General features: G+C 46.4%; 1 protein-coding gene across 1 annotated transcript; it reads right to left on the bottom strand.

Annotated features, from left to right (window-relative positions):
• On the bottom strand, positions 1 to 26,329 carry hsd17b10 (hydroxysteroid (17-beta) dehydrogenase 10). Its single transcript, XM_046364720.1, has 7 exons — positions 26,177 to 26,329; positions 23,455 to 23,619; positions 22,240 to 22,404; positions 15,149 to 15,277; positions 7,487 to 7,595; positions 1,788 to 1,828; positions 1 to 457 (listed from the first exon to the last, which is right to left on the bottom strand). Exons 1-7 carry the CDS (start codon positions 26,198 to 26,200, stop codon positions 308 to 310), a joined length of 783 nt encoding a protein of 260 aa, XP_046220676.1. The 5' UTR covers positions 26,201 to 26,329; the 3' UTR covers positions 1 to 307.

The raw sequence follows: 26,329 nt of genomic DNA, 5'->3' as shown, positions 1-26,329 counted from the left end.
GAGGATGAGGTTTTTTATTAGTTACAAAACCACAGAGAGCATAGAGGAGTACTGCAGTGCTGTGGATATGAACAACAGAAACACACAAACATTAATTTGAGCTACAGTAGGGGTACATGTGTTACATTCCATTTGGTGTCCAAATGTCCCGTGTGGCTCAGTGGGTGGAGCAAGGCACTGGCAACGCCAGGGTTGTGGGCTCGATTCCCACGGGGGACCAGTACCAATGAAAATGTATGCACTCACTAAGTGGCTCTGGATAAGAGTGACTGAAATGCAACTGTACTCCCCACTAGACCCTCCCCCATCAGGGCTGCATGCGGATGGCTCCGTCCAGCCTGATGACCTCTCCGTTGATCATGGGGTTCTCAGCCAGTGATGTCACCAGGTGAGCAAACTCTGCAGGGTCTCCCAGGCGGGACGGGAAGGGCACCTGATCTGCCAGGAATGACTGCACCTGGGGAGGGAGACCATGTGGGGGGTTAGTATAGAGAGAGAGATGTGGGGGGGTTAGTATAGAGATACCATCTGTGGGGGGGGTTAGTATAGAGAGAGGTGAGGGGGTAGTATAGAGAGAGGTGGGGGGGTTATTATAGAGAAAGAGGTGGGGGGTAGTATAGAGAGGTGTGGGGGGTTATTATAGAGAGAGGGGTGGGGGGTAGTATAGTGAGAGAGGTGTATGTAGAGAGAGAGGTGGGGGGGTAGTATAGTGAGAGAGGTGTATGTAGAGAGAGAGGTGGGGGGTAGTATAGAGAGAAGTGGGGGGATTAGTATAGAGAGAGGTGGGGGGTAGTATAGAGAGGTGTGGGGGTTATTATAGAGAGAGGTGGGGGGTAGTATAGAGAGGTGTGGGGGTTATTATAGAGAGAGGTGTGGGGGGTAGTATAGAGAGGTGTGGGGGGTTATTATAGAGAGATGTGGGGATTAGTATAGAGAGAGGTGGGGGTTATTATAGAGAGAGAGGTGGGGGGTAGTATAGTGAGAGAGGTGTATGTAGAGAGAGAGGTGGGGGGGGGTAGTATAGAGAGAAGTGGGGGGATTAGTATAGAGAGAGGTGGGGGGTAGTATAGAGAGGTGTGGGGGTTATTATAGACCAGGGGTGGGGGGTAGTATAGTGAGATGTATGTAGAGAGAGAGGTGGGGGGTAGTATAGTGAGAGAGGTGTATGTAGAGAGAGAGGTGGGGGGTAGTATAGAGAGAATGTGGGGGTTATTATAGAGAGAGGTGGGGGGGTAGTATAGTGAGAGTGGGGGTTATGTAGAGAGAGGGGGGTAGTATAGGGGGGTATATGAGAGAAGGTGGGGGGTTAGTATAGAGAGGTGTGGGGGGGTTAATTATAGAGAGAGAGGTGGGGGGTAGTATAGTGAGAGTGTATGTTATTATAGAGAGAGATCTGGGGGGTAGTATAGAGAGAATGGGGGGGATTAGTATAGAGAGGTGTGGGGGTTATTATAGAGAGGGTGGGGGTAGTATAGAGAGGTGTGGGGGTTATTATAGAGAGAGATGGGGGGTTATTATAGAGAGAGGTGTGGGGGTTATTATAGAGAGGTGTGGGGGTTATTATAGAGAGGTTGGGGGTAGTATAGAGAGGTGTGGGGGGTTATTATAGAGAGGTGTGGGGGTTATTATAGTGAGAGGTGTGGGGGTTATTATAGAGATAGGTGTGGGGGTAGTATAGAGAGGTGTGGGGGGTTATTATAGAGAGGGGTGGGGGGTAGTATATCTGAGAGAGGTGTATGTAGAGAGAGAGGTGGGGGGTAGTATAGAGAGGTGTGGGGGTAGTATACCTTCTCAGGTAGACCTGCCAGGAGAGGAGTAGCAAACAGACCTGGGGAAGGAAGGAGGGCTCATGTTAATGTCTCACTGATTAAATACTAATAAAGCTTGTTTCAAGTTCATAAATATGTGACCAATACCATCTGCTGAATACGCGACCAATACCATCTGACCAATACCATCTGACCAATACCATCTGCTGAATACCATCTGACCAATACCATCTGACCAATACCATCTGACCAATACCATCTGACCAATACCATCTGACCAATACCATCTGCTGAATACTACCATCTGACCAATACCATCTGACCAATACCATCTGCTGAATACCATCGACCAATACCATCTGCTGAATACACGACCAATACCATCTGCTGAATACGTGACCAATACCATCTGCTGAATACGTGACCAATACCATCTGCTGAATACGTGACCAATACCATCTGCTGAATACCACGACCAATACCATCTGCTGAATACACGACCAATACCATCTGACCAATACCATCTGACCAATACCATGACCAATACTCTGCTGAATACTTACGACCAATACCATCTGCTGAATACCGACCAATACCATCTGACCAATACCATCTGACCAATACCATCTGCTGAATACTCCGCAATACCATCTGCTGAATACGTGACCAATACCATCTGCTGAATACAGGACCAATACCATCTGCTGAATACGGGACCAATACCATCTGACCAATACCATCTGACCAATACCATCTGCTGAATACCACGACCAATACCATCTGCTGAATACACGACCAATACCATCTGCTGAATACGTGACCAATACCATCTGCTGAATACCGACCAATACCATCTGCTGAATACACGACCAATACCATCTGCTGAATACCATGACCAATACCATCTGCTGAATACACGACCAATACCATCTGCTGAATACGGGACCAATACCATCTGCTGAATAGCCCACCAATACCATCTGCTGAATACCAGACCAATACCATCTGCTGAATAGGACCAATACCATCTGCTGAATACGGACCAATACCATCTGCTGAATACGCGACCAATACCATCTGCTGAATACGTGACCAATACCATCTGCTGAATACGTGACCAATACCATCTGCTGAATACAGGATCACGACCAATATCATCTGCTGAATACGGACCAATCCCATCTGCTGAATACGTGATGACCAATATCATCTGCTGAATACGCGACCAATACCATCTGCTGAATACGCTCCGTGACCAATATCATCTGCTGAATGGTGACCATACCATCTGCTGAATACGTGACCATACCATCTGCTGAATACGTACACGCCACCAATACCATCTGCTGAATACGTGACCAATACCATCTGCTGAATACGTACACGCGACCAAGACCATCTGCTGAATGACAGACCAATACCATCTGCTGAATACGCGACCAATATCATCTGCTGAATACGCGACCAATACCATCTGCTGAATACGCGACCAATACCATCTGCTGAATACGCGACCAATAGCATCTGCTGAATACGCACCAATACCATCTGCTGAATACGCGACCATACCATCTGCTGAATACGTGACCATACCATCTGCTGAATCACGTGACCAATACCATCTGCTGAATACGATGACAGCGACCAATACCATCTGCTGAATACGCGACCAATACCATCTGCTGAATACGCGACCAATACCATCTGACCAATACCATCTGACCAATACCATCTGACCAATACCATCTGCTGAATACGCGACCAATACCATCTGACCAATACCATCTGACCAATACCATCTGACCAATACCATCTGACCAATACCATCTGCTGAATACGACCAATACCATCTGCTGAATACGGACCAATACCATCTGCTGAATACCACGACCAATACCATCTGCTGAATACGTGACCAATACCATCTGCTGAATACGGACCAATACCATCTGCTGAATACGTGACCAATACCATCTGCTGAATACACTCCAATACCATCTGCTGAATACGTGACCAATACCATCTGCTGAATACGTGACCAATACCATCTGCTGAATACACGACCAATACCATCTGCTGAATACGCGACCAATACCATCTGCTGAATAGGGCAGTGACCAATACCATCTGCTGAATTACGCACCAATACCATCTGCTGAATACGTGACCAATACCATCTGCTGAATACACGACCAATACCATCTGCTGAATACGTGACCAATACCATCTGCTGAATACGTGACCAATACCATCTGCTGAATACGTGACCAATACCATCTGCTGAATACACGACCATTACCATCTGCTGAATACGCGACCAATACCATCTGACCAATACCATCTGACCAATACCATCTGCTGAATACACGACCAATACCATCTGCTGAATACACGACCAATACCATCTGCTGAATACGTGACCAATACCATCTGCTGAATACACGACCAATACCATCTGCTGAATACGTGACCAATACCATCTGCTGAATACACAGACCAATACCATCTGCTGAATACACGACCAATACCATCTGCTGAATACGTGACCAATACCATCTGCTGAATACGACCAATACCATCTGCTGAATACGCGACCAATACCATCTGCTGAATACACGACCAATACCATCTGCTGAATACGTGACCAATACCATCTGCTGAATACGCGACTTACCATCTGCTGAATACACGAAGAATACCATCTGCTGAATACGTGACCAATACCATCTGCTGAATACACGACCAATAACATCTGCTGAATCGCGACCAATACCATCTGCTGAATACGCGACCAATACCATCTGCTGAATACGAGTCCAATACCATCTGCTGAATACGCGACCAATACCATCTGCTGAATACGCGACCAATACCATCTGCTGAATACGTGACCATACCATCTGCTGAATACATGACCAATACCATCTGCTGAATACGTGGAGCGATAAATATCATCTGCTGAATACGGGACCAATAACCATCTGCTGAATGGAATTCAAAGCGACCAATATCATCTGCTGAATACGAGAATGCGACCAATACCATCTGCTGAATACGTGACCAATACCATCTGCTGAATACACGACCAATACCATCTGCTGAATACACGACCAATACCATCTGCTGAATACACGACCAATACCATCTGACCAATACCATCTGACCAATACCATCTGCTGAATACACGACCAATACCATCTGCTGAATACGTGACCAATACCATCTGCTGAATACACGACCAATACCATCTGCTGAATACACGACCAATACCATCTGACCAATACCATCTGACCAATACCATCTGCTGAATACACGACCAATACCATCTGCTGAATACACGACCAATACCATCTGCTGAATACACGACCAATACCATCTGCTGAATACGTGACCAATACCATCTGCTGAATACACGACCAATACCATCTGCTGAATACGTGACCATACCATCTGCTGAATACACGACCAATACCATCTGCTGAATACACGACCAATACCATCTGCTGAATACGTGACCAATACCATCTGCTGAATACGCGACCAATACCATCTGCTGAATACACGACCAATACCATCTGCTGAATACGTGACCATACCATCTGCTGAATACACGACCAATACCATCTGCTGAATACACGACCAATACCATCTGCTGAATACGTGACCAATACCATCTGCTGAATACGCGACCAATACCATCTGCTGAATACACGACCAATACCATCTGCTGAATACGTGACCAATACCATCTGCTGAATACGCGACCAATACCATCTGCTGAATACACGACCAATACCATCTGCTGAATACGTGACCAATACCATCTGCTGAATACACGACCAATACCATCTGCTGAATACGCGACCAATACCATCTGCTGAATACGCGACCAATACCATCTGCTGAATACGCGACCAATACCATCTGCTGAATACGCGACCAATACCATCTGCTGAATACGCGACCAATACCATCTGCTGAATACGTACACGCGACCAATACCATCTGCTGAATACGTGACCATACCATCTGCTGAATACGTGACCAATACCATCTGCTGAATACGTACACGCGACCAATATCATCTGCTGAATACGCGACCAATCCCATCTGCTGAATACGTACACGCGACCAATATCATCTGCTGAATACGCGACCAATACCATCTGCTGAATACGTACCATCTGCGACCAATATCATCTGCTGAATACGTGACCATACCATCTGCTGAATACGTGACCATACCATCTGCTGAATACGTACACGCGACCAATACCATCTGCGGAATACGTACACGCGACCAATACCATCTGCGGAATACGTACACGCGACCAATACCATCTGCTGAATACGCGACCAATATCATCTGCTGAATACGCGACCAATACCATCTGCTGAATACGCGACCAATAGCATCTGCTGAATACGCGACCAATAGCATCTGCTGAATACGCGACCAATAGCATCTGCTGAATACGCGACCATACCATCTGCTGAATACGCGACCATACCATCTGCTGAATACGTGACCAATACCATCTGCTGAATACGTACACGCGACCAATACCATCTGCTGAATACGCGACCAATACCATCTGCTGAATACGTACACGCGACCAATACCATCTACTGAATACGTACACGCGACCAATACCATCTGCTGAATACGCGACCAATACCATCTGCTGAATACGCGACCAATACCATCTGCTGAATACGCGACCAATACCATCTGCTGAATACGCGACCAATACCATCTGCTGAATACGTACACGCGACCAATACCATCTGCTGAATACGTACACGCGACCAATACCATCTGCTGAATACGTGACCATACCATCTGCTGAATACGCGACCAATACCATCTGCTGAATACGTACACGCGACCAATACCATCTGCTGAATACGTACACGCGACCAATACCATCTGCTGAATACGCGACCAATACCATCTGCTGAATACGCGACCAATACCATCTGCTGAATACGCGACCAATACCATCTGCTGAATACGCGACCAATACCATCTGCTGAATACGCGACCAATACCATCTGCTGAATACGCAACCAATACCATCTGCTGAATACGCGACCAATACCATCTGCTGAATACGTATACGTGACCAATACCATCAGCTGAATGCGTACACGCGACCAATACCATCTGCTGAATGCGTACACGCGACCAATACCATCTGCTGAATGAGTACACGCGACCAATACCATCTGCTGAATATGTGACCAATACCATCTGCTGAATGCGTACACGCGACCAATACCATCTGCTGAATGAGTACACACGACCAATACCATCTGCTGAATGTGTACACGCGACCAATACCATCTGCTGAATGCGTACACGCGACCAATACCATCTGATCAATACGTATGTGACCAATACCATCTGATCAATACGTATGTGACCAATACCATCTATCTGATCGATACGTATGTGACCAATACCATCTGATTGATACGTATGTGACCAATACCATCTGATCGATACGTATGTGACCAATACCATCTGATCGATACGTATGTGACCAATACCATCTGATCGATACGTATGTGACCAATACGTATGTGACCAATACCATCTGATCAATATGTATGTGACCAATACCATCTGATCAATACGTATGTGACCAATACCAAATTGAATTGATTTATATACAGTGTGTGTGTCTGTATACAGTGTGTGTCTGTATACTGACCGGGAGCTATAGTAACCACTCTGATGCCCATGGGTGCCAGGTCTCTAGCGATGGGTAGAGTCATTCCTACGATACCTCCTTTAGACGCAGAGTACGCTGCCTGGCCCACCTAGAGAGAGAGAGAGAGAGAGAGAGAGAGAGACAGAGAGAGAGAGAGAGAGAGAGAGAGAGACAGAGAGACAGAGAGAGAGAGAGAGACAGAGAGAGAGAGAGACAGAGACAGAGAGAGACACAGAGACACAGAGACACAGAGACAGAGAGACAGAGAGAGACAGAGAGACAGAGAGAGAGAGAGAGAGAGAGAGAGAGAGAGAGAGAGAGAGAGAGAGAGAGAGAGAGAGAGAGAGAGAGAGAGAGAGAGAGACAGAGAGAGACAGAGAGAGAGAGAGAGAGAGAGAGAGACAGAGAGACAGAGAGACAGAGAGACAGAGAGACAGAGAGACAGAGACAGAGAGACAGAGGAGAGAGAGAGAGACGGGTAGAGTCATTCCTATAATACCTCCTTCAGACAGAGAGAGAGACAGAGTACGCTGCCTGGCCCACCTAGAGAGAGAGAGAGAGAGAGAGAGAGAGAGAGAGAGAGAGAGAGAGAGAGAGAGAGACAGAGAGACAGAGGAGAGAGAGAGAGACGGGTAGAGTCATTCCTATAATACCTCCTTCAGACAGAGAGAGAGACAGAGTACGCTGCCTGGCCCACCCAGAGGGAGAGGGAAGCTTTCATCAAATCAGATTTTTCAAGTGCTCCGAACACAACCTTACAGTGAAATGCTCCCTTAACACTTATTTTTCTTAAAACTGCATTGTTGGTTAAGTATAATATATATTTTTTAAAGTTAACATAATTAAAGAGCAGCAGTAAAACAACAATAGTGAGGCTATATACAGGGTTTTACGGTACAGAGTCAATGTGGAGACTATATGCAGGGGGTACCGGTACAGAGTCAATGTGGAGGCTATATGCAGGGGGTACCGGTACAGAGTCAATGTGGAGGCTATATGCAGGGGGTACCGGTACAGAGTCAATGTGGAGGCTATATACAGGGGGTACCGGTACAGAGTCACTGTGGAGGCTATATGCAGGGGGTACCGGTACAGAGTCAATGTGGAGGCTTTATGCAGGGGGTACCGGTACAAAGTCAATGTGGAGGCTATATGCTTCCGGTTTGGAGCGAGTGGTCGCATCGCACTTCGCTCCCGCAGGTAGTATAACTTTTTCATTACATTTCATTACATTTCATTATATTTCATTATAGCACAACGGTTTGATTTGTCTAATCTTAGCAATTTCTTCTCAGCTAGCTATTATCAAAGATAATTGCGTAATTATCGTATTTCGCCGTCCTAACGTAGTCTTCACTAGCCAGCTAGCTAACGTCCACTGATTAGCTCCACTGGAGAAACTATTACACTCAACTGAACGACTTGATTAGTGTAGTGTTAGCTAGCTACATAGCTGTCTTTGCTGTCTTCGTATCTTCGTTCCAAGATAATTGTGTTGTTTAGGTTTAGAGTGTGTAGTCTTAGAGTGATTATCTTAATTTACCGAGGTTAGCTAGCCAGCTATTTGTCGTCCTTAACGTAGGAGACTCTGCTAGCTAGCCAACAGCTAGCCAACGCTAGCCAACGTCTACTGAATAGAACTCAACAACCCGGTCGCATTCACAGGTAGTATCACATTTTCATTTCATTTCATTACAGTACAACGGTTTGATTTGTTTGATCGTAGCTAGCTACATAGCTAGCTACATAGCCGTCTTTGTATCAAAGATAATTGTGTAGTCTAGAGCGATTTTCTAGGTTAGCTAGCCAGCTATTGTCGTTCTTTTAACGCAACGTAACGTAAACAACACTACTAGCTAGCCAGCTAGCCCCCGAATAGCAGCACTGCAGAAACTATTACACTCAACGGAACGACTTGATTAGTGTAGTGTCAACAACGCACCCACTGCCAGCTAGCCTACTTCAGCAGTACTGTATCATTTTAATCATTTTAGTCAATAAGATTCTTGCTACGTAGCTTAACTTTCTGAACATTCGAGACGTGTAGTCCACTTGTCATTCCAATCTCATTTGCATTAGCGTAGCCTCTTCTGTAGCCTGTCAATGTGTCTGTTTATCCCTGTTCTCTCTTCTCTGCACAGACCATACAAACGCTCCACACCGCGTGGCCGCGGCCACCCTAATCTGGTGGTCCCAGCGCGCACGACCCACGTGGAGTTCCAGGTCTCCGGTAGCCTCTGGAACTGCCGATCTGCGGTCAACAAGGCAGAGTTCATCTCAGCCTATGCCTCCCTCCAGTCCCTCGACTTCTTGGCACTAACGGAAACATGGATCACCACAGACAACACTGCTACTCCTACTGCTCTCTCTTCGTCCGCCCACGTGTTCTCGCACACCCGAGAGCTTCTGGTCAGCGGGGTGGTGGCACCGGGATCCTCATCTCTCCCAAGTGGTCATTCTCTCTTTCTCCCCTTACCCATCTGTCTATCGCCTCCTTTGAATTCCATGCTGTCACAGTTACCAGCCCTTTCAAGCTTAACATCCTTATCATTTATCGCCCTCCAGGTTCCTCGGAGAGTTCATCAATGAGCTTGATGCCTTGATAAGCTCCTTTCCTGAGGACGGCTCACCTCTCACAGTTCTGGGCGACTTTAACCTCCCCACGTCTACCTTTGACTCATTCCTATCTGCCTCCTTCTTTCCACTCCTCTCCTCTTTTGACCTCACCCTCTCACCTTCCCCCCTACTCACAAGGCAGGCAATACGCTCGACCTCTTCTTTACTAGATGCTGTTCTTCCACTAACCTCATTGCAACTCCCCTCCAAGTCTCCGACCACTACCTTGTATCCTTTTCCCTCTCGCTCTCATCCAACACCTCCCACACTGCCCCTACTCGGATGGTATCGCGCCGTCCCAACCTTCGCTCTCTCTCCCCCGCTACTCTCTCCTCTTCCATCCTATCATCTCTTCCCTCCGCTCAAACCTTCTCCAACCTATCTCCTGATTCTGCCTCCTCAACCCTCCTCTCCACCCTCTCTGCATCCTTTGACTCTCTATGTCCCCTATCCTCCAGGCCGGCTCGGTCCTCCCCTCCCGCTCCGTGGCTCGATGACTCATTGCGAGCTCACAGAACAGGGCTCCGGGCAGCCGAGCGGAAATGGAGGAAAACTCGCCTCCCTGCGGACCTGGCATCCTTTCACTCCCTCCTCTCTACATTTTCCTCCTCTGTCTCTGCTGCTAAAGCCACTTTCTACCACGCTAAATTCCAAGCATCTGCCTCTAACCCTAGGAAGCTCTTTGCCACCTTCTCCTCCCTCCTGAATCCTCCTCCCCCTCCTCCCCCTCTCTGCAGACGACTTTGTCAACCATTTTGAAAAGAAGGTCGACGACATCCGATCCTCGTTTGCTAAGTCAAACGACACCGCTGGTTCTGCTCACACTGCCCTACCCTGTGCTCTGACCTCTTTCTCCCCTCTCTCTCCAGATGAAATCTCGCGTCTTGTGACGGCCGGCCGCCCAACAACCTGCCCGCTTGACCCTATCCCCTCCCCTCTTCTCCAGACCATTTCCGGAGACCTTCTCCCTTACCTCACCTCGCTCATCAACTCATCCCTGACCGCTGGCTACGTCCCTTCCGTCTTCAAGAGAGCGAGAGTTGCACCCCTTCTGAAAAAACCTACACTCGATCCCTCCGATGTCAACAATTACAGACCAGTATCCCTTCTTTCTTTTCTCTCCAAAACTCTTGAACGTGCCGTCCTTGGCCAGCTCTCCCGCTATCTCTCTCTGAATGACCTTCTTGATCCAAATCAGTCAGGTTTCAAGACTAGTCATTCAACTGAGACTGCTCTCCTCTGTATCACGGAGGCGCTCCGCACTGCTAAAGCTAACTCTCTCTCCTCTGCTCTCATCCTTCTAGATCTATCGGCTGCCTTCGATACTGTGAACCATCAGATCCTCCTCTCCACCCTCTCCGAGTTGGGCATCTCCGGCGCGGCCCACGCTTGGATTGCGTCCTACCTGACAGGTCGCTCCTACCAGGTGGCGTGGCGAGAATCTGTCTCCTCACCACGCGCTCTCACCACTGGTGTCCCCCAGGGCTCTGTTCTAGGCCCTCTCCTATTCTCGCTATACACCAAGTCACTTGGCTCTGTCATACCCTCACATGGTCTCTCCTATCATTGCTATGCAGACGACACACAACTAATCTTCTCCTTTCCCCCTTCTGATGACCAGGTGGCGAATCGCATCTCTGCATGTCTGGCAGACATATCAGTGTGGATGACGGATCACCACCTCAAGCTGAACCTCGGCAAGACGGAGTTGCTCTTCCTCCCGGGGAAGGACTGCCCGTTCCATGATCTCGCCATCACGGTTGACAACTCCATTGTGTCCTCCTCCCAGAGCGCTAAGAACATTGGCGTGATCCTGGACAACACCCTGTCGTTCTCAACCAACATCAAGGCGGTGGCCCGTTCCTGTAGGTTCATGCTCTACAACATCCGCAGAGTACGACCCTGCCTCACACAGGAAGCGGCGCAGGTCCTAATCCAGGCACTTGTCATCTCCCGTCTGGATTACTGCAACTCGCTGTTGGCTGGGCTCCCTGCCTGTGCCATTAAACCCCTTCAACTCATCCAGAACGCCGCAGCCCGTCTGGTGTTCAACCTTCCCAAGTTCTCTCACGTCACCCCGCTCCTCCGTTCTCTCCACTGGCTTCCAGTTGAAGCTCGCATCCGCTACAAGACCATGGTGCTTGCCTACGGAGCTGTGAAGGGAACGGCACCTCAATGGCATATATTACCTCCAGGCTCTGATCAGGCCCTACACCCAAACAAGGGCACTGCGTTCATCCACCTCTGGCCTGCTCGCCTCCCTACCACTGAGGAAGTACAGCTCCCGCTCAGCCCAGTCAAAACTGTTCGCTGCTCTGGCCCCCCAATGGTGGAACAAACTCCCTCACGACGCCAGGACAGCGGAGTCAATCACCACCTTCCGGAGACACCTGAAACCCCACCTCTTTAAGGAATACCTAGGATAGAATAAGTAATCCCTCTCACCCCCCCTTTAAGATTTAGATGCACTATTGTAAAGTGACTGTTCCACTGGATGTCATAAGGTGAATGCACCAATTTGTAAGTCGCTCTGGATAAGAGCGTCTGCTAAATGACTTAAATGTAAATGTACCGGTACAGAGTCAATGTGGAGGCTATATGCAAGGGAGTCAATGTGGAGGCTATATGCGGGGGTACAGAGTCAATGTGGAGGCTATATGCAGGGGGTACCGGTACAGAGTCACTGTGGAGGCTAAATGCAGGGGTACCGGTACAGAGTCAATGTGCGGGGTCACCGGTTAGTCGAGGTAATATGAACATGTAGGTAGAGTTATCGAAGTGACTATGCATAGATAATAACAGCAGCAGGTGTAAAGGGGGGGGGGGCAATGCAAATAGTCTGGGTAGCCATTTGATTAGACATTCAGGAGTCTTATGGCTTGGGGGTAGAATCTCTTTAGAAGCCTCTTGGACCTAGACTTGGTGCTCTGGTACCGCTTGCCGAGCAGTAACAGAGAGAACAGTTTATGACTAGGGTGGCTGGAGTCTGACACACCGGAGTCTGACAAATTTTAGGGTCTTCCTCTGACACCGCCTGGTATAGAGGTTCTGGATGGCAGGAAGCTTGGCCCCAGTGTACTGGGCCGTGCGGACTACACTCTGTAGTGCCTTGTGGTCGGAAGCCGAGCAGTTGCCACATACCAGGCAGTGCTGCAACAAGTCAGGATGCTCTCGATGGTGCAGCTGCAGAACCTTTTGAGGATCTGAGTACCAATGCCAAATCTAGTCAGTCTCCTGAGGGGGAATAGGTTTTGTCGTGCCCTCTTCATGACTGTCTTGGTGTGTTTAGACCATGACAGTTTGTTGGTGACGTGTACATTGAGGAACTTGAAGCTCTCAACCTGCTCCACTACATCCCCGTTGATGAGAATGGGGGCATGCTCGGTCCTCCATTTTCTGTAGTCCACAATCATCTCCATTGTCTTGATCACGTTAAGGGAGAGGTTGATATCCTGGCACCACACGGCCATGTCTCTGACCTCCTCCCTATAGGCTGTCTCGTCGTTGGGGTATTTTGTCACTGTTGGTGATCAGGCCTACCACTGTTGTGTCGTCAGCAAACTTAATGATGGTGTTGGAGTCGTGCCTGGCCACACAGTCGTGGGTGAACAGGGAGTAAAGGATGGGACTAAGCACGCACCCCTGAGGGGCCCCCGTGTTGAGGATCAGCATGGAGGATGTGTTGTTACTTACCCTTATCACCTGGGGGCGACCCATCAGGAAGTCCAGGATCCAGTTGCAGAGGGAGGTGTTTAGTCCCAGGATCCTTAGCTTGGTGATGAGCTTTGAGGGCACTATGGTGTTGAACACTGAGCTGTAGTCAATGAACAGCATTCTCACATAGGTGTTCCTTTTGTCCAGGTCTGAAAGGGCAGTGTGGAGTGGAATAGAAATGGCATCATCTGAGGATCTGTTTGTGCAGTATGCAAATTGGTGTGGGTCTAGGGATTCTGGGATGATGGTGTTAATGTGAGCCATGACCAGCCTTTCAAATCATTTCATGACTACAGAGTGCTACATGTCGGTAATCATTTAGGCAGGTTACCTTGGTGTTCTTGGGCACAGGGACTATGTTGGTATTTCAGACTCAGACAGGGAGAGGTTGAAAATGTCAGTGAAGACACTTGCCAGTTGTTCAGCACATGGTCGCAGTGCAGGTTATGGTAATCCGTCTGGCCCTGCGGCCTTCTGAATGTTGACCTGTTTAAAGGTCTTACTCACATCGGCTGTGGAGAGTGTGATCACACAGTCGTCTGGAACAGCTGATGCGCTCATGCATGTTTCAGTGTTACTTGCCTCGAAGCGAGCATAGAAGTTATTTAGCTCGTCTGGTAGACTCGTGTCACTGGGCAGCTCTAGGCTGTGCTTCCCTTTGTAGTCTGTAATAGTTTGCAAGCCCTGCCACATCCGACGAGCGTCGGAGCCGGTGTAGTGCGATTCAATCTTAGTGTCAGTGATTGTTAGCAGGCTCATGTTGTACTGTACCGTCATAGGCCACCGTGGCTACCTGTCCGTCATAGGCCACCGTGGCTACCTGTCCGTCATAGGCCACCGTGGCTACCTGTCCGTCATAGGCCACCGTGGCTACCTGTCCGTCATAGGCCACCGTGGCTACCTGTCCGTCATAGGCCACCGTGGCTACCTGTCCGTCATAGGCCACCGTGGCTACCTGTCCGTCATAGGCCACCGGTGTGTGGGGTGTACCTGTCCGTCATAGGCCACAGGTGTGTGTGGGTGTACCTGTCCGTCATAGGCCACAGGTGTGTGTGGGTGTACCTGTCCGTCATAGGACACAGGTGTGTGTGTGTACCTGTCCATCATAGGTCACAGGTGTGTGTGTACCTGTCCGTCATAGGCCACAGGTGTGTGGGTGTACCTGTCCGTCATAGGCCACAGGTGTGTGTGTGTACCTGTCCATCATAGGTCACAGGTGTGTGTGTGTACCTGTCCATCATAGGTCACAGGTGTGTGTGTGTACCTGTCCATCATAGGTCACAGGTGTGTGTGTGTACCTGTCCATCATAGGTCACAGGTGTGTGTGTGTACCTGTCCATCATAGGCCGCTACACTTGCTGTGTTGATGATACAGCCTCTGTGTCCGTCTGCGTCTGGTTCGTTCTTCCCCATCTCACCAACAGCCAATCGGATCACATTAAACGTCCCAGCGATGTTCACCTACACACAAAGTTTTAAAGTATGTGAAATTTCAAAAATGGGTATGCTTTTAAAATCTCTAACGCTTTGTTAACACTGTAGGACATAATGCTCACTCCAGGTGTGTGCACTGGCCAATCAGTGAGCTTTACATCCAGACAGATTGAATAGCTGGACTCGGAGTTGTTCCTGGATCTGACCCTCTCTAAATCCCTGTTCACACTGCAGGCCTTAAAGCTCAAATCAGTTTGTTTTTTAAATTAGTTTTAGAATACTGACTGCCCAAACAACAAGTTATAACTGTAAAATGTATATAGGTTCAGAAATTTTGTGAAATAGCAGTTACAAATAGAAACCAAACTGGATGGACATCAGAAATAGAGGAAGGACATACAAACAAAATATAACTACTGAAAAATAGATTGTGTCTGTAAAATGTGTATAAGATGTATAAACTGAAGGTAGAAGCCGAAGTGTTTATTAGTTTACTCCAATTGGGGGAAGGGCGGTAGGGTTTGCGGGGAATAATAAAGGTATATTCTTAAAAAAGTATGTATATCTATATAGGTATGTGTATGTATACAGTGGGGCAAAAAAGTATTTAGTCAGCCACCAATTGTGCAAGTTCTCCCACTTAAAAAGATGAGGCCTGTAATTTTCATCATAGATACACTTCAACTATAACAGACAAAATGAGAAAAAAAAATCCAGAAAATCACATTGTATAATTTTTTATGAATTTATTTGCAAATTATGGTGGAAAATAAGTATTTGGTCAATAACAAAAGTTTATCTCAATACTTTGTTATATACCCTTTGTTGGCAATGACAGAGGTCAAACGTTTTCTGTAAGTCTTCACAAGGTTTTCACACACTGTTGCTGGTATTTTGGCCCATTCCTCCATGCAGATCTCCTCTAGAGCAGTGATGTTTTGGGTCTGTTGCTGGGCAACACAGACTTTCAACTCCCTCCAAAGATTTTCTATGGGGTTGAGATCTGGAGACTGGCTAGGCCACTCCAGGACCTTGAAATGCTTCTTACGACTCCTTCGTTGCCCGGGCGGTGTGTTTGGGATCATTGTCATGCTGAAAGATCCAGCCATGTTTCATCTTCAATGCCCTTGCTGATGGAAGGAGGTTTTCACTCAAAATCTCACGATACATGGCCCCATTCATTCTTTCCTTTACACGGATCAGTCGTCCTGGTCCCTTTGCAGAAAAACAGCCCCAAAGCATGATGTTTCCACCCCCATGCTTCACATTAGGTATGGTGTTCTTTGGATGCAACTCAGCATTCTTTGTCCTCCAAACAAGACGAGTTGAGCTTTTACCAAAAAGTTATATTTTGGTTTCATCTGACCATATGACATTCTCCCAATCTTCTGGATCATCCAAATGCTCTCTAGCAAACTTCAGATGGGCCTGGACATGTACTGGCTTAAGCAGGGGGACACGTCTGGCACTGCAGGATTTGAGTCCCTGGCGGCATAGTGTGTTACTGATGGTAGGCTTTGTTACTTTGGTCTCAGCTCTCTGCAGGTCATTCACTAGGTCCCCCCCATGTGGTTCTGGGATTTTTGCTCACCGTTCTTGTGATCATTTTGACCCCATGGGGTGAGATCTTGCGTGGAGCCCCAGATCGAGGGAGATTATCAGTGGTCTTGTATGTCTTCCATTTCCTAATAATTGCTCCCACAGTTAATTTCTTCAAACCAAGCTGCTTACCTATTGCAGATTCAGTCTTCCCAGCCTGGTGCAGGTCTACAATTTTGTTTCTGGTGTCCTTTGACAGCTCTTTGGTCTTGGCCATAGTGGAGTTTGGAGTGTGACTGTTTGAGGTTGTGGACAGTTATCTTTTATACTGATAACAAGTACAAACAGGTGCCATTAATACAGGTAACGAGTGGAGGACAGAGGAGCCTCGTAAAGAAGAAGTTACAGGTCTGTGGGAGCCAGAAATCTTGCTTGTTTGTAGGTGACCAAATACTTATTTTCCACTATAATTTGCAATAAATTCATAAAAAATCCTACAATGTGATTTTCTGGATTTTTTCCCCTAATTTTGTATTCTATAGTTGAAGTGTACCTATGATGAAAATTACAGACCTCTCTCATCTTTTTAAGTGGAAGAACTTGGTGGCTGACTAAATACTTTTTTGCCCCACTGTATATGTGTACATGTATATCTATATAGGTATGTGTATGTATATATGTGTACATGTATATCTATATAAGTATGTGTATATATGTATGCATGCGTGCATGTATATTGATATATAAATGATGCAGACAATTACATTGATGGAAGCAACAATCTGCCATATTAAGCTGATCCACCCCTTGGATGAAAAAAACCCAACAAGTTACAAATGACCCAATCAGATGGTGTGTTTTCAGACAGCAGTCATTAGTTGACATGGTTAAGCTAGTTGTCATAGTAATGACAGGTGTGTGAGCAGTGGCGTAGGCTGATTGGTGGTGGTGCTCATATTTCCTGTCACTCAGAAGTTATGTATCAAGATAAGTTGACAATGACTGTCATGGATGCTTCTCAGTTGCTTTGAATGTTAAAAATCAGTGTCAGAACACTTTTAAAGCCTCAAAGGATAAGATGATTTAACTTTCAGCTTTTTGGCCAGCCACAGCAGTCAACTAGTTTGCTAGGTTATTTTACCTTTATTTAACTAGGCAAGTCAGTTAAGAACAAATTCTTATTTTCAATGACAGCCTAGGAACAGTGGGTTAACTGCCTGTTCAGGGGCAGAATGACAGATTTGCACCTTGTCATCTCGAGGATTCGAACTTGCAACCTTTCCGTTACTAGTCCAACACTAACCACTAGGCTACCCTGCCACCGCTGCTTACTAGCACATTCACTCATTTGTTTGTAAACAATTAACAAGCTAGTTAGCTAGCACATCCTCCTGTCAAACTGTCAACAGAGTAGCTAGCAAACAACAATTAACAAGCTCATTAGCTAGCACATCCTCCTGTCAAACTGTCAGAGTAGCTAAAGAAACAACAATTAACAAGCTAGTTAGCTAGCACATCTTCCTGTCAAACTGTCAACAGAGTAGCTAAAGAAACAACAATTAACAAGCTCATTAGCTAGCACATCCTCCTGTCAAACTGTCAGAGTAGCTAGCAAACAACAATTAACAAGCTAGTTAGCTAGCACATCCTCCTGTCAAACTGTCAGAGTAGCTAAAGAAACAACAACTAACAAGCTCATTAGCTAGCACATCCTCCTGTCAAACTGTCAACAGAGTAGCTAAAGAAACAACAATTAACAAGCTAGTTAGCTAGCACATCCTCCTGTCAAACTGTCAACAGAGTAGCTAGCAAACAACAATTAACAAGCTCATTAGCTAGCACATCCTCCTGTCAAACTGTCAGAGTAGCTAAAGAAACAACAATTAACAAGCTAGTTAGCTAGCACATCTTCCTGTCAAACTGTCAACAGAGTAGCTAAAGAAACAACAATTAACAAGCTCATTAGCTAGCACATCCTCCTGTCAAACTGTCAGAGTAGCTAAAGAAACAACAATTAACAAGCTAGTTAGCTAGCACATCCTCCTGTCAAACTGTCAGAGTAGCTAAAGAAACAACAACTAACAAGCTCATTAGCTAGCACATCCTCCTGTCAAACTGTCAGAGTAGCTAAAGAAACAACAACTAACAAGCTCATTAGCTAGCACATCCTCCTGTCAAACTGTCAGAGTAGCTAAAGAAACAACAATTAACAAGCTAGTTAGCTAGCACATCCTCCTGTCAAACTGTCAACAAAGTAGCTAGCAAACAACAATTAACAAGCTCATTAGCTAGCACATCCTCCTGTCAAACTGTCAGAGTAGCTAAAGAAACAACAATTAACAAGCTCATTAGCTAGCACATCCTCCTGTCAAACTGTCAGAGTAGCTAAAGAAACAACAATTAACAAGCTAGTTAGCTAGCACATCCTCCTGTCAAACTGTCAACAGAGTAGCTAAAGAAACAACAATTAACAAGCTCATTAGCTAGCACATCCTCCTGTCAAACTGTCAGAGTAGCTAAAGAAACAACAATTAACAAGCTAGTTAGCTAGCACATCCTCCTGTCAAACTGTCAGAGTAGCTAAAGAAACAACAATTAACAAGCTCATTAGCTAGCACATCCTCCTGTCAAACTGTCAGAGTAGCTAAAGAAACAACAATTAACAAGCTAGTTAGCTAGCACATCCTCCTGTCAAACTGTCAGAGTAGCTAAAGAAACAACAACTAACAAGCTCATTAGCTAGCACATCCTCCTGTCAAACTGTCAGAGTAGCTAAAGAAACAACAACTAACAAGCTCATTAGCTAGCACATCCTCCTGTCAAACTGTCAACAGAGTAGCTAAAGAAACAACAATTAACAAGCTAGTTAGCTAGCACATCCTCCTGTCAAACTGTCAGAGTAGCTAAAGAAACAACAATTAACAAGCTCATTAGCTAGCACATCCTCCTGTCAAACTGTCAGAGTAGCTAAAGAAACAACAATTAACAAGCTCATTAGCTAGCACATCCTCCTGTCAAACTGTCAGAGTAGCTAAAGAAACAACAATTAACAAGCTAGTTAGCTAGCACATCCTCCTGTCAAACTGTCAGAGTAGCTAAAGAAACAACAATTAACAAGCTCATTAGCTAGCACATCCTCCTGTCAAACTGTCAGAGTAGCTAAAGAAACAACAACTAACAAGCTAGTTAGCTAGCACATCCTCCTGTCAAACTGTCAGAGTAGCTAAAGAAACAACAATTAACAAGCTCATTAGCTAGCACATCCTCCTGTCAAACTGTCAGAGTAGCTAAAGAAACAACAACTAACAAGCTCATTAGCTAGCACATCCTCCTGTCAAACTGTCAGAGTAGCTAGCAAACAACAATTAACAAGCTAGTTAGCTAGCACATCCTCCTGTCAAACTGTCAACAAAGTAGCTAGCAAACAACAATTAACAAGCTCATTAGTTAGCACATCCGCCTGTCAAACTGTCAACAGAGTAGCTAGCAAACAACAATTAACAAAGCTCATTAGCTAGCACATTCTCCTGTCAAACTGTCAGAGTAGCTAAAGAAACAACAATTAACAAGCTAGTTAGCTAGCACATCTTCCTGTCAAACTGTCAACAGAGTAGCTAGCAAACAACAATTAACAAGCTCATTAGCTAGCACATCTTCCTGTCAAACTGTCAGAGTAGCTAAAGAAACAACAACTAACAAGCTCATTAGCTAGCACATCCTCCTGTCAGAGTAGCTAGCAAACAACAATTAACAAGCTAGTTAGCTAGCACATCCGCCTGTCAAACTGTCAACAGAGTAGCTAGCAAACAACAATTACCAAGCTAGTTAACTAGCACATCCTCCTGTCAAACTGTCAACAGAGTAGCTAGCAAACAACAAAAGATGCAAAATAGTCTAAAAACCACTTGAGGGCAAATAAATCCGATTTAACAGTTCAGACAGTTGTATTGCCAGAATCAGATTTGGCTTGAAATATCTGATTCCATGTGCTTTTGGGCTGGTCAGACTGCAGGAAAAATAACAGATTAGAGTCAGATGTGGGGGGAAAAAATGTGATTTGAGTCACTTCAAAACTGCCAATGTGAACAAGATGTTAAGTCCCCTATTTGGAGGGCTCTGAGCAGTTCCGATTGACATTTGTGTACAAAGCGCTCTGTGACCGTCGTAGGGTCCCATGTCTTATAATACCTAAAAGCCCCATCTCACCGCTGGCGAGAAGAGGCAGGTTCCAGACCTTACATTTGCATAGGGATGTCGCATTTTCTAGCCTATCCAGACGAAATTAACAATTTCCTGTGCCTAAAACTCACAGCTCCACCTAAAATAGCACACAGAGGAAGACCCTGCAGCAATGTTCCAAAATCTAGTGGAAAGCCTTCCCAGAAGAGTGGAGGCTGTTATAGCAGCAATGTTCCAACATCTAGTGGAAAGCCTTCCCAGAAGAGTGGAGGCTGTTATAGCAGCAATGTTCCAACATCTAGTGGAAAGCCTTCCCAGAAGAGTGGAGGCTGTTATAGCAGCAATGTTCCAACATCTAGTGGAAAGCCTTCCCAGAAGAGTAGAGTCTGTTATAGCAGCAATGTTCCAACATCTAAAAAGCCTTCCCAGAAGAGTGGAGGCTGTTATAGCAGCAATGTTCCAACATCTAGTGGAAAGCCTTCCCAGAAGAGTGGAGGCTGTTATAGCAGCAATGTTCCAACATCTAGTGGAAAGCCTTCCCAGAAGAGTGGAGGCTGTTATAGCAACAATGTTCCAACATCTAGTGGAAAGCCTTCCCAGAAGAGTGGAGGCTGTTATAGCAGCAATGTTCCAACATCTAGTGGAAAGCCTTCCCAGAAGAGTAGTCTGTTATAGCAGCAATGTTCCAACATCTAGTGGAAAGCCTTCCCAGAAGAGTGGAGGCTGTTATAGCAACAATGTTCCATCATCTAGTGGAAAGCCTTCCCAGAAGAGTGGAGGCTGTTATAGCAACAATGTTCCAACATCTAGTGGAAAGCCTTCCCAGAAGAGTGGAGGCTGTTATAGCAGCAATGTTCCAACATCTAGTGGAAAGCCTTCCCAGAAGAGTAGTCTGTTATAGCAGCAATGTTCCAACATCTAGTGGAAAGCCTTCCCAGAAGAGTGGAGGCTGTTACAGCAGCAATGTTCCAACATCTAGTGGAAAGCCTTCCCAGAAGAGTGGAGGCTGTTATAGCAACAATGTTCCAACATCTAGTGGAAAGCCTTCCCAGAAGAGTGGAGGCTGTTATAGCAGCAATGTTCCAACATCTAGTGGAAAGCCTTCCCAGAAGAGTGGAGGCTGTTATAGCAGCAAATGGGGGACCAACTCCATATTAATGCTCATAATTCTGGAATGAGATGTTTGACGAGCAGGTGTCTACATACTGTTGGTAATGTAGAGTATACTACAGTCTGACAGTAGGTTCAGTAAGCAGTAGACAATGTCTTACAGTGATAACTCTAGTGAAGTCTTCTAGACTGTGGGGAACATCCTTTTTGAAGTTATAAGTCTTGACAGCAACGGCGATGCCAGCACAGTTCACCGCCAGGTCCAGCTTCCCAAACCGCTGCCGGGCCAGCTCCACCGCAGAACGCACATCTGCCTCCGACGTTACCTAGACAACCAGGACACAGAGGGGCAGGGTTTAGATGTTTCCCAAACTGGCCTGAGCAAAGTACTCCTGAAAGAGGAGTAGGGGTCACAGAGGGTAGGGGTCACAGAGTACGGTGCAGGGGTCAGCCTCAATGTAGTGTTCAATGAAGACCTAAGACCTGTTTTTACATGAGTAAGGGCTTGACATGAATGAATGTGTTTAACTTGATCTGTAGCACCATGGTCCAAATAGGTGACTGCAGATTGTATTGTGTTGAAATAGGTGACTGCAGATTGTATTGTGTTGAAACAGGTGACTGCAGATTGTATTGTGTTGAAACAGGTGACTGCAGATTGTATTGTGTTGAAACAGGTGACTGCAGATTGTATTGTGTTGAAATAGGTGACTGTAGATTGAATTGTATGACACAAGAAACCACTTTACAAAATACAATTCATGATTATTACCATACAGAGAATTAGACAATGTAAGCTACCCGTCTGCCTACTCGCTTAATTGCATATTTAAGCCTGTTTCAAAACACAACACCGCCCCTTTAATTAAGACATATGTTTAGCTGACTGACTTGTCAGAGACAGCTTGAAACCTCCACATGTTGTGCTCTTGTAGGAAGCAGTAGGCTAACTTCCCATTACTGACCTATACTTATCTACAGTATAACTGGGCTAACAACTCGCTAACTCGTAAAGAAAATCAACAAATGTGCACACGAGGGCTACTCCAAATCACAGACTCAATCCTGTAAACTTAGATGTGTTTTGGTTTGTTGCATTGAAAAGAGGCTGATATAATGTTGTTCCTAGGCCGTCATTGAAAATAAGAATTTGTTCTTAACTGACTTGCCTAGTTAAATAAAGGTCAAATTAAAAAATGTAAAATAATTTGTCACATAAAAAACCCCACATTGATCTATGTAGTGCAAACTAACGGGGTGAACTTGGCTTAGTTGAATCTCCTGCATCTCGGAGTGGCGTTTCTTCTGCGCGGCAGTCCTGGAGGAGGTGCGCAGCTTAGAGGGAATATTGGTTAGGGGTGAAAGGTCAGACTCACGTCAGCGGGGGCAAAGGTGCAGCGTTCTCCGAGGCTGGCTGCCAGGGTGTGTCCGTCTGAAGAGGGAAGGTCCAGAATGACAGCACACGCCCCCTGCTGCACCAACCTCTCCACTGTAGCCCGGCCCAGCCCTGAAGCACCGCCTGTCACCAGGCCAACCATACCCTGGGGGTGACATGGTTTAGGTCAGGGGGACCGAGAGGCAGGGATGCAGACACACACACACACACACACACACAGTTATTGGAGTTTTTACTGTGCCCTTGTAGGATGACCAGCATTACAGTGACTAAATATATTATAATTGATATCTACATGGATGTGAACAACACCCTAACCAAGACCAGGTGGAGAACTCACATTACACTGGTTTTAAGGTCTCTGCACTGGCTGTCAGTTTTAGAATTTATTTTTAAGTTTATTCTATTGGTTTTAAAATAAATCCAAGTTTGTGCACCTCAATACATGTCAGACATACTTTTAAGTTATGTACCCAGTAGGTCCCTCAGGTCCTCTGGCCTTTTAACTACCACAAAGCCAAGGACCAAGCGGCATGGAGAGGCAGCCTTTTAACTACCACAAAGCCAAGGACCAAGCGGCATGGAGTGGCAGCCTTTATAGTTACAGCCTCTCCCCCCCCCCAAGCCATCAGACTGCTGAACAACTTCTACCCCCAAGCCATCAGACTGCTGAACAACTTCTACCCCCAAGCCATCAGACTGCTGAACAGCTTCTCCCCCAGGCCATCAGACTGCTGAACAGCTTCTCCCCCAGGCCATCAGACTGCTGAACAGCTTCTCCCCCAAGCCATCAGACTGCTGAACAGCTTCTCCCCCAAGCCATCAGACTGCTGAACAACTTCTCCCCCAGTGCATCAGACTGCTGAACAGCTTCTACCCCCAGGCCATCAGACTGCTGAACAGCTTCTCCCCCAGTGCATCAGACTGCTGAACAGCTTCTCCCCCCAGTGCATCAAACTGCTGAACAGCTTCTCCCCCTGACACTCCAACACACACATACGTTGACGCTACTCTGTTTATAATGTCACTTTACCCCTACCTACATGTACATATTACCTCCACTACCAACACATAATAATATATGCACAAACTCTTCCGAACTGTTTAAGCTGGGAAGTATGTGGACATTGATAATAATGTCATGTAGACTAGCCTAACTCCACTGTAGCCTATCTGAGAGCTGTTGGCTAGAGCGCTGGTTGCAAGACCATAAGGTACTGCTTCATGTGATGTATTGTTGTCACTACCTTCTTGCCCTTTGTGCTGTTGTCTGAGCCCAACAATGTTTGTACCATGTTTTGTGCTGCTACCGTGTTGTCATGTTGTGCTGCTACCATGTTTTTGTCATGTTGTGTTATGTTGCTACCATGTGTTGTCATGTTGTCTTGCTGCCATGTGTTGCGGTCTTAGGTCATGCTGTGTTGCCGTCTCAGGTCATGCTGTGTTGCCGTCTCAGGTCATGCTGTGTTGCCGTCTCAGGTCATGCTGTGTTGCCGTCTCAGGTCATGCTGTGTTGCCGTCTCAGGTCATGCTGTGTTGCCGTCTCAGGTCATGCTGTGTTGCCGTCTCAGGTCATGCTGTGTTGCCGTCTGAGAGGTCATGCTGTGTTGCCGTCTGAGAGGTCATGCTGTGTTGCCGTCTGAGAGGTCATGCTGTGTTGCCGTCTGAGAGGTCATGCTGTGTTGCCGTCTGAGAGGTCATGCTGTGTTGCCGTCTGAGAGGTCATGCTGTGTTGCCGTCTGAGAGGTCATGCTGTGTTGCCGTCTGAGAGGTCATGCTGTGTTGCCGTCTGAGAGGTCATGCTGTGTTGCCGTCTGAGAGGTCATGCTGTGTTGCCGTCTGAGAGGTCATGCTGTGTTGCCGTCTGAGAGGTCATGCTGTGTTGCCGTCTGAGAGGTCATGCTGTGTTGCCGTCTCAGGTCATGCTGTGTTGCCGTCTCAGGTCATGCTGTGTTGCCGTCTCAGGTCATGCTGTGTTGCCGTCTCAGGTCATGCTGTGTTGCCGTCTCAGGTCATGCTGTGTTGCCGTCTCAGGTCATGCTGTGTTGCCGTCTCAGGTCATGCTGTGTTGCCGTCTCAGGTCATGCTGTGTTGCCGTCTCAGGTAGCTTGTCATGATGTTGGTGGCTCACAATTGGCCCAGCGTCGTCCGGGTTTGGCCCGGAGTAGGTCTCATTGTAAATAAGAATGTGTTCTTAACAACTGACTTACCTAGTTAAATACAGGTTATATAAATAAATAGCATAATTTAAACGAAAAAGTACACTGTGCGCACTACGTCATCACGCACTGAAGTCCGTTTGAAAAAGCCCATATTTCATTTCTGTTGATTCTAGAATATTCGCATGAAAATCTGTCGCCAATTGGATGGAAGCCCGACTGATAGCCTTCCATAACTGGCTCGCTTTGCAGCGCACAACAACCCTAACCTGCACCAAATAACCTTTATACGGAGTAGGACAGTACGTCAATGTGTCAACTAATTGACGTGTCAACTAAGGCGACAGCAATTGAGGGAAGGTGCACACTGGCATTAGCTAGCAACACAAAATAAACTTGACAGTGAGTCCAACTGACAAACTACAGTATCCTCCTCAATTCTAGAGCTAAACCCCCGCTAACATATACCGCCTGATGTGACAGAAATTGAAAACACCAAAGAACCGTAACTAACAAGCTCTGCTGCCATAGATATCTACTAACCTTGATACTTCTAATGTTCGCCATGTCTGCGAGCTCTGCTCAACCGGACGCTGTTACCACCGTGTCGTGAGCAACAATAGTGTATTGGGTGGTTCACCTTCAAAATAAAAGTCACCCGTTGACACTGTACAATAGAATGACTGGAAAGGTGAT

Source organism: Oncorhynchus gorbuscha, linkage group LG10, assembly GCF_021184085.1.
Source record: "Oncorhynchus gorbuscha isolate QuinsamMale2020 ecotype Even-year linkage group LG10, OgorEven_v1.0, whole genome shotgun sequence".
NCBI lineage: Eukaryota > Metazoa > Chordata > Actinopteri > Salmoniformes > Salmonidae > Oncorhynchus > Oncorhynchus gorbuscha.
Note: the sequence above shows the minus strand (reverse complement) of the source record. Positions and strands in the feature narration are given on the sequence as shown.

Bases quoted from the DNA above. Each gene is read 5' to 3' on its own strand.
- hsd17b10 (XM_046364720.1), bottom strand. From the start codon at position 26,200: ATGGCGAACATTAGAAGTATCAAG. The intron at 22,405-23,454 runs GTGAGTCTGACC...CTGGTTGTCTAG, and splicing joins GCACCTTTGCCCCCGCTGAC to GTAACGTCGGAGGCAGATGT. The intron at 15,278-22,239 runs GTAAGACATTGT...CTTTGTGTGTAG, and splicing joins ACTTCACTAGAGTTATCACT to GTGAACATCGCTGGGACGTT.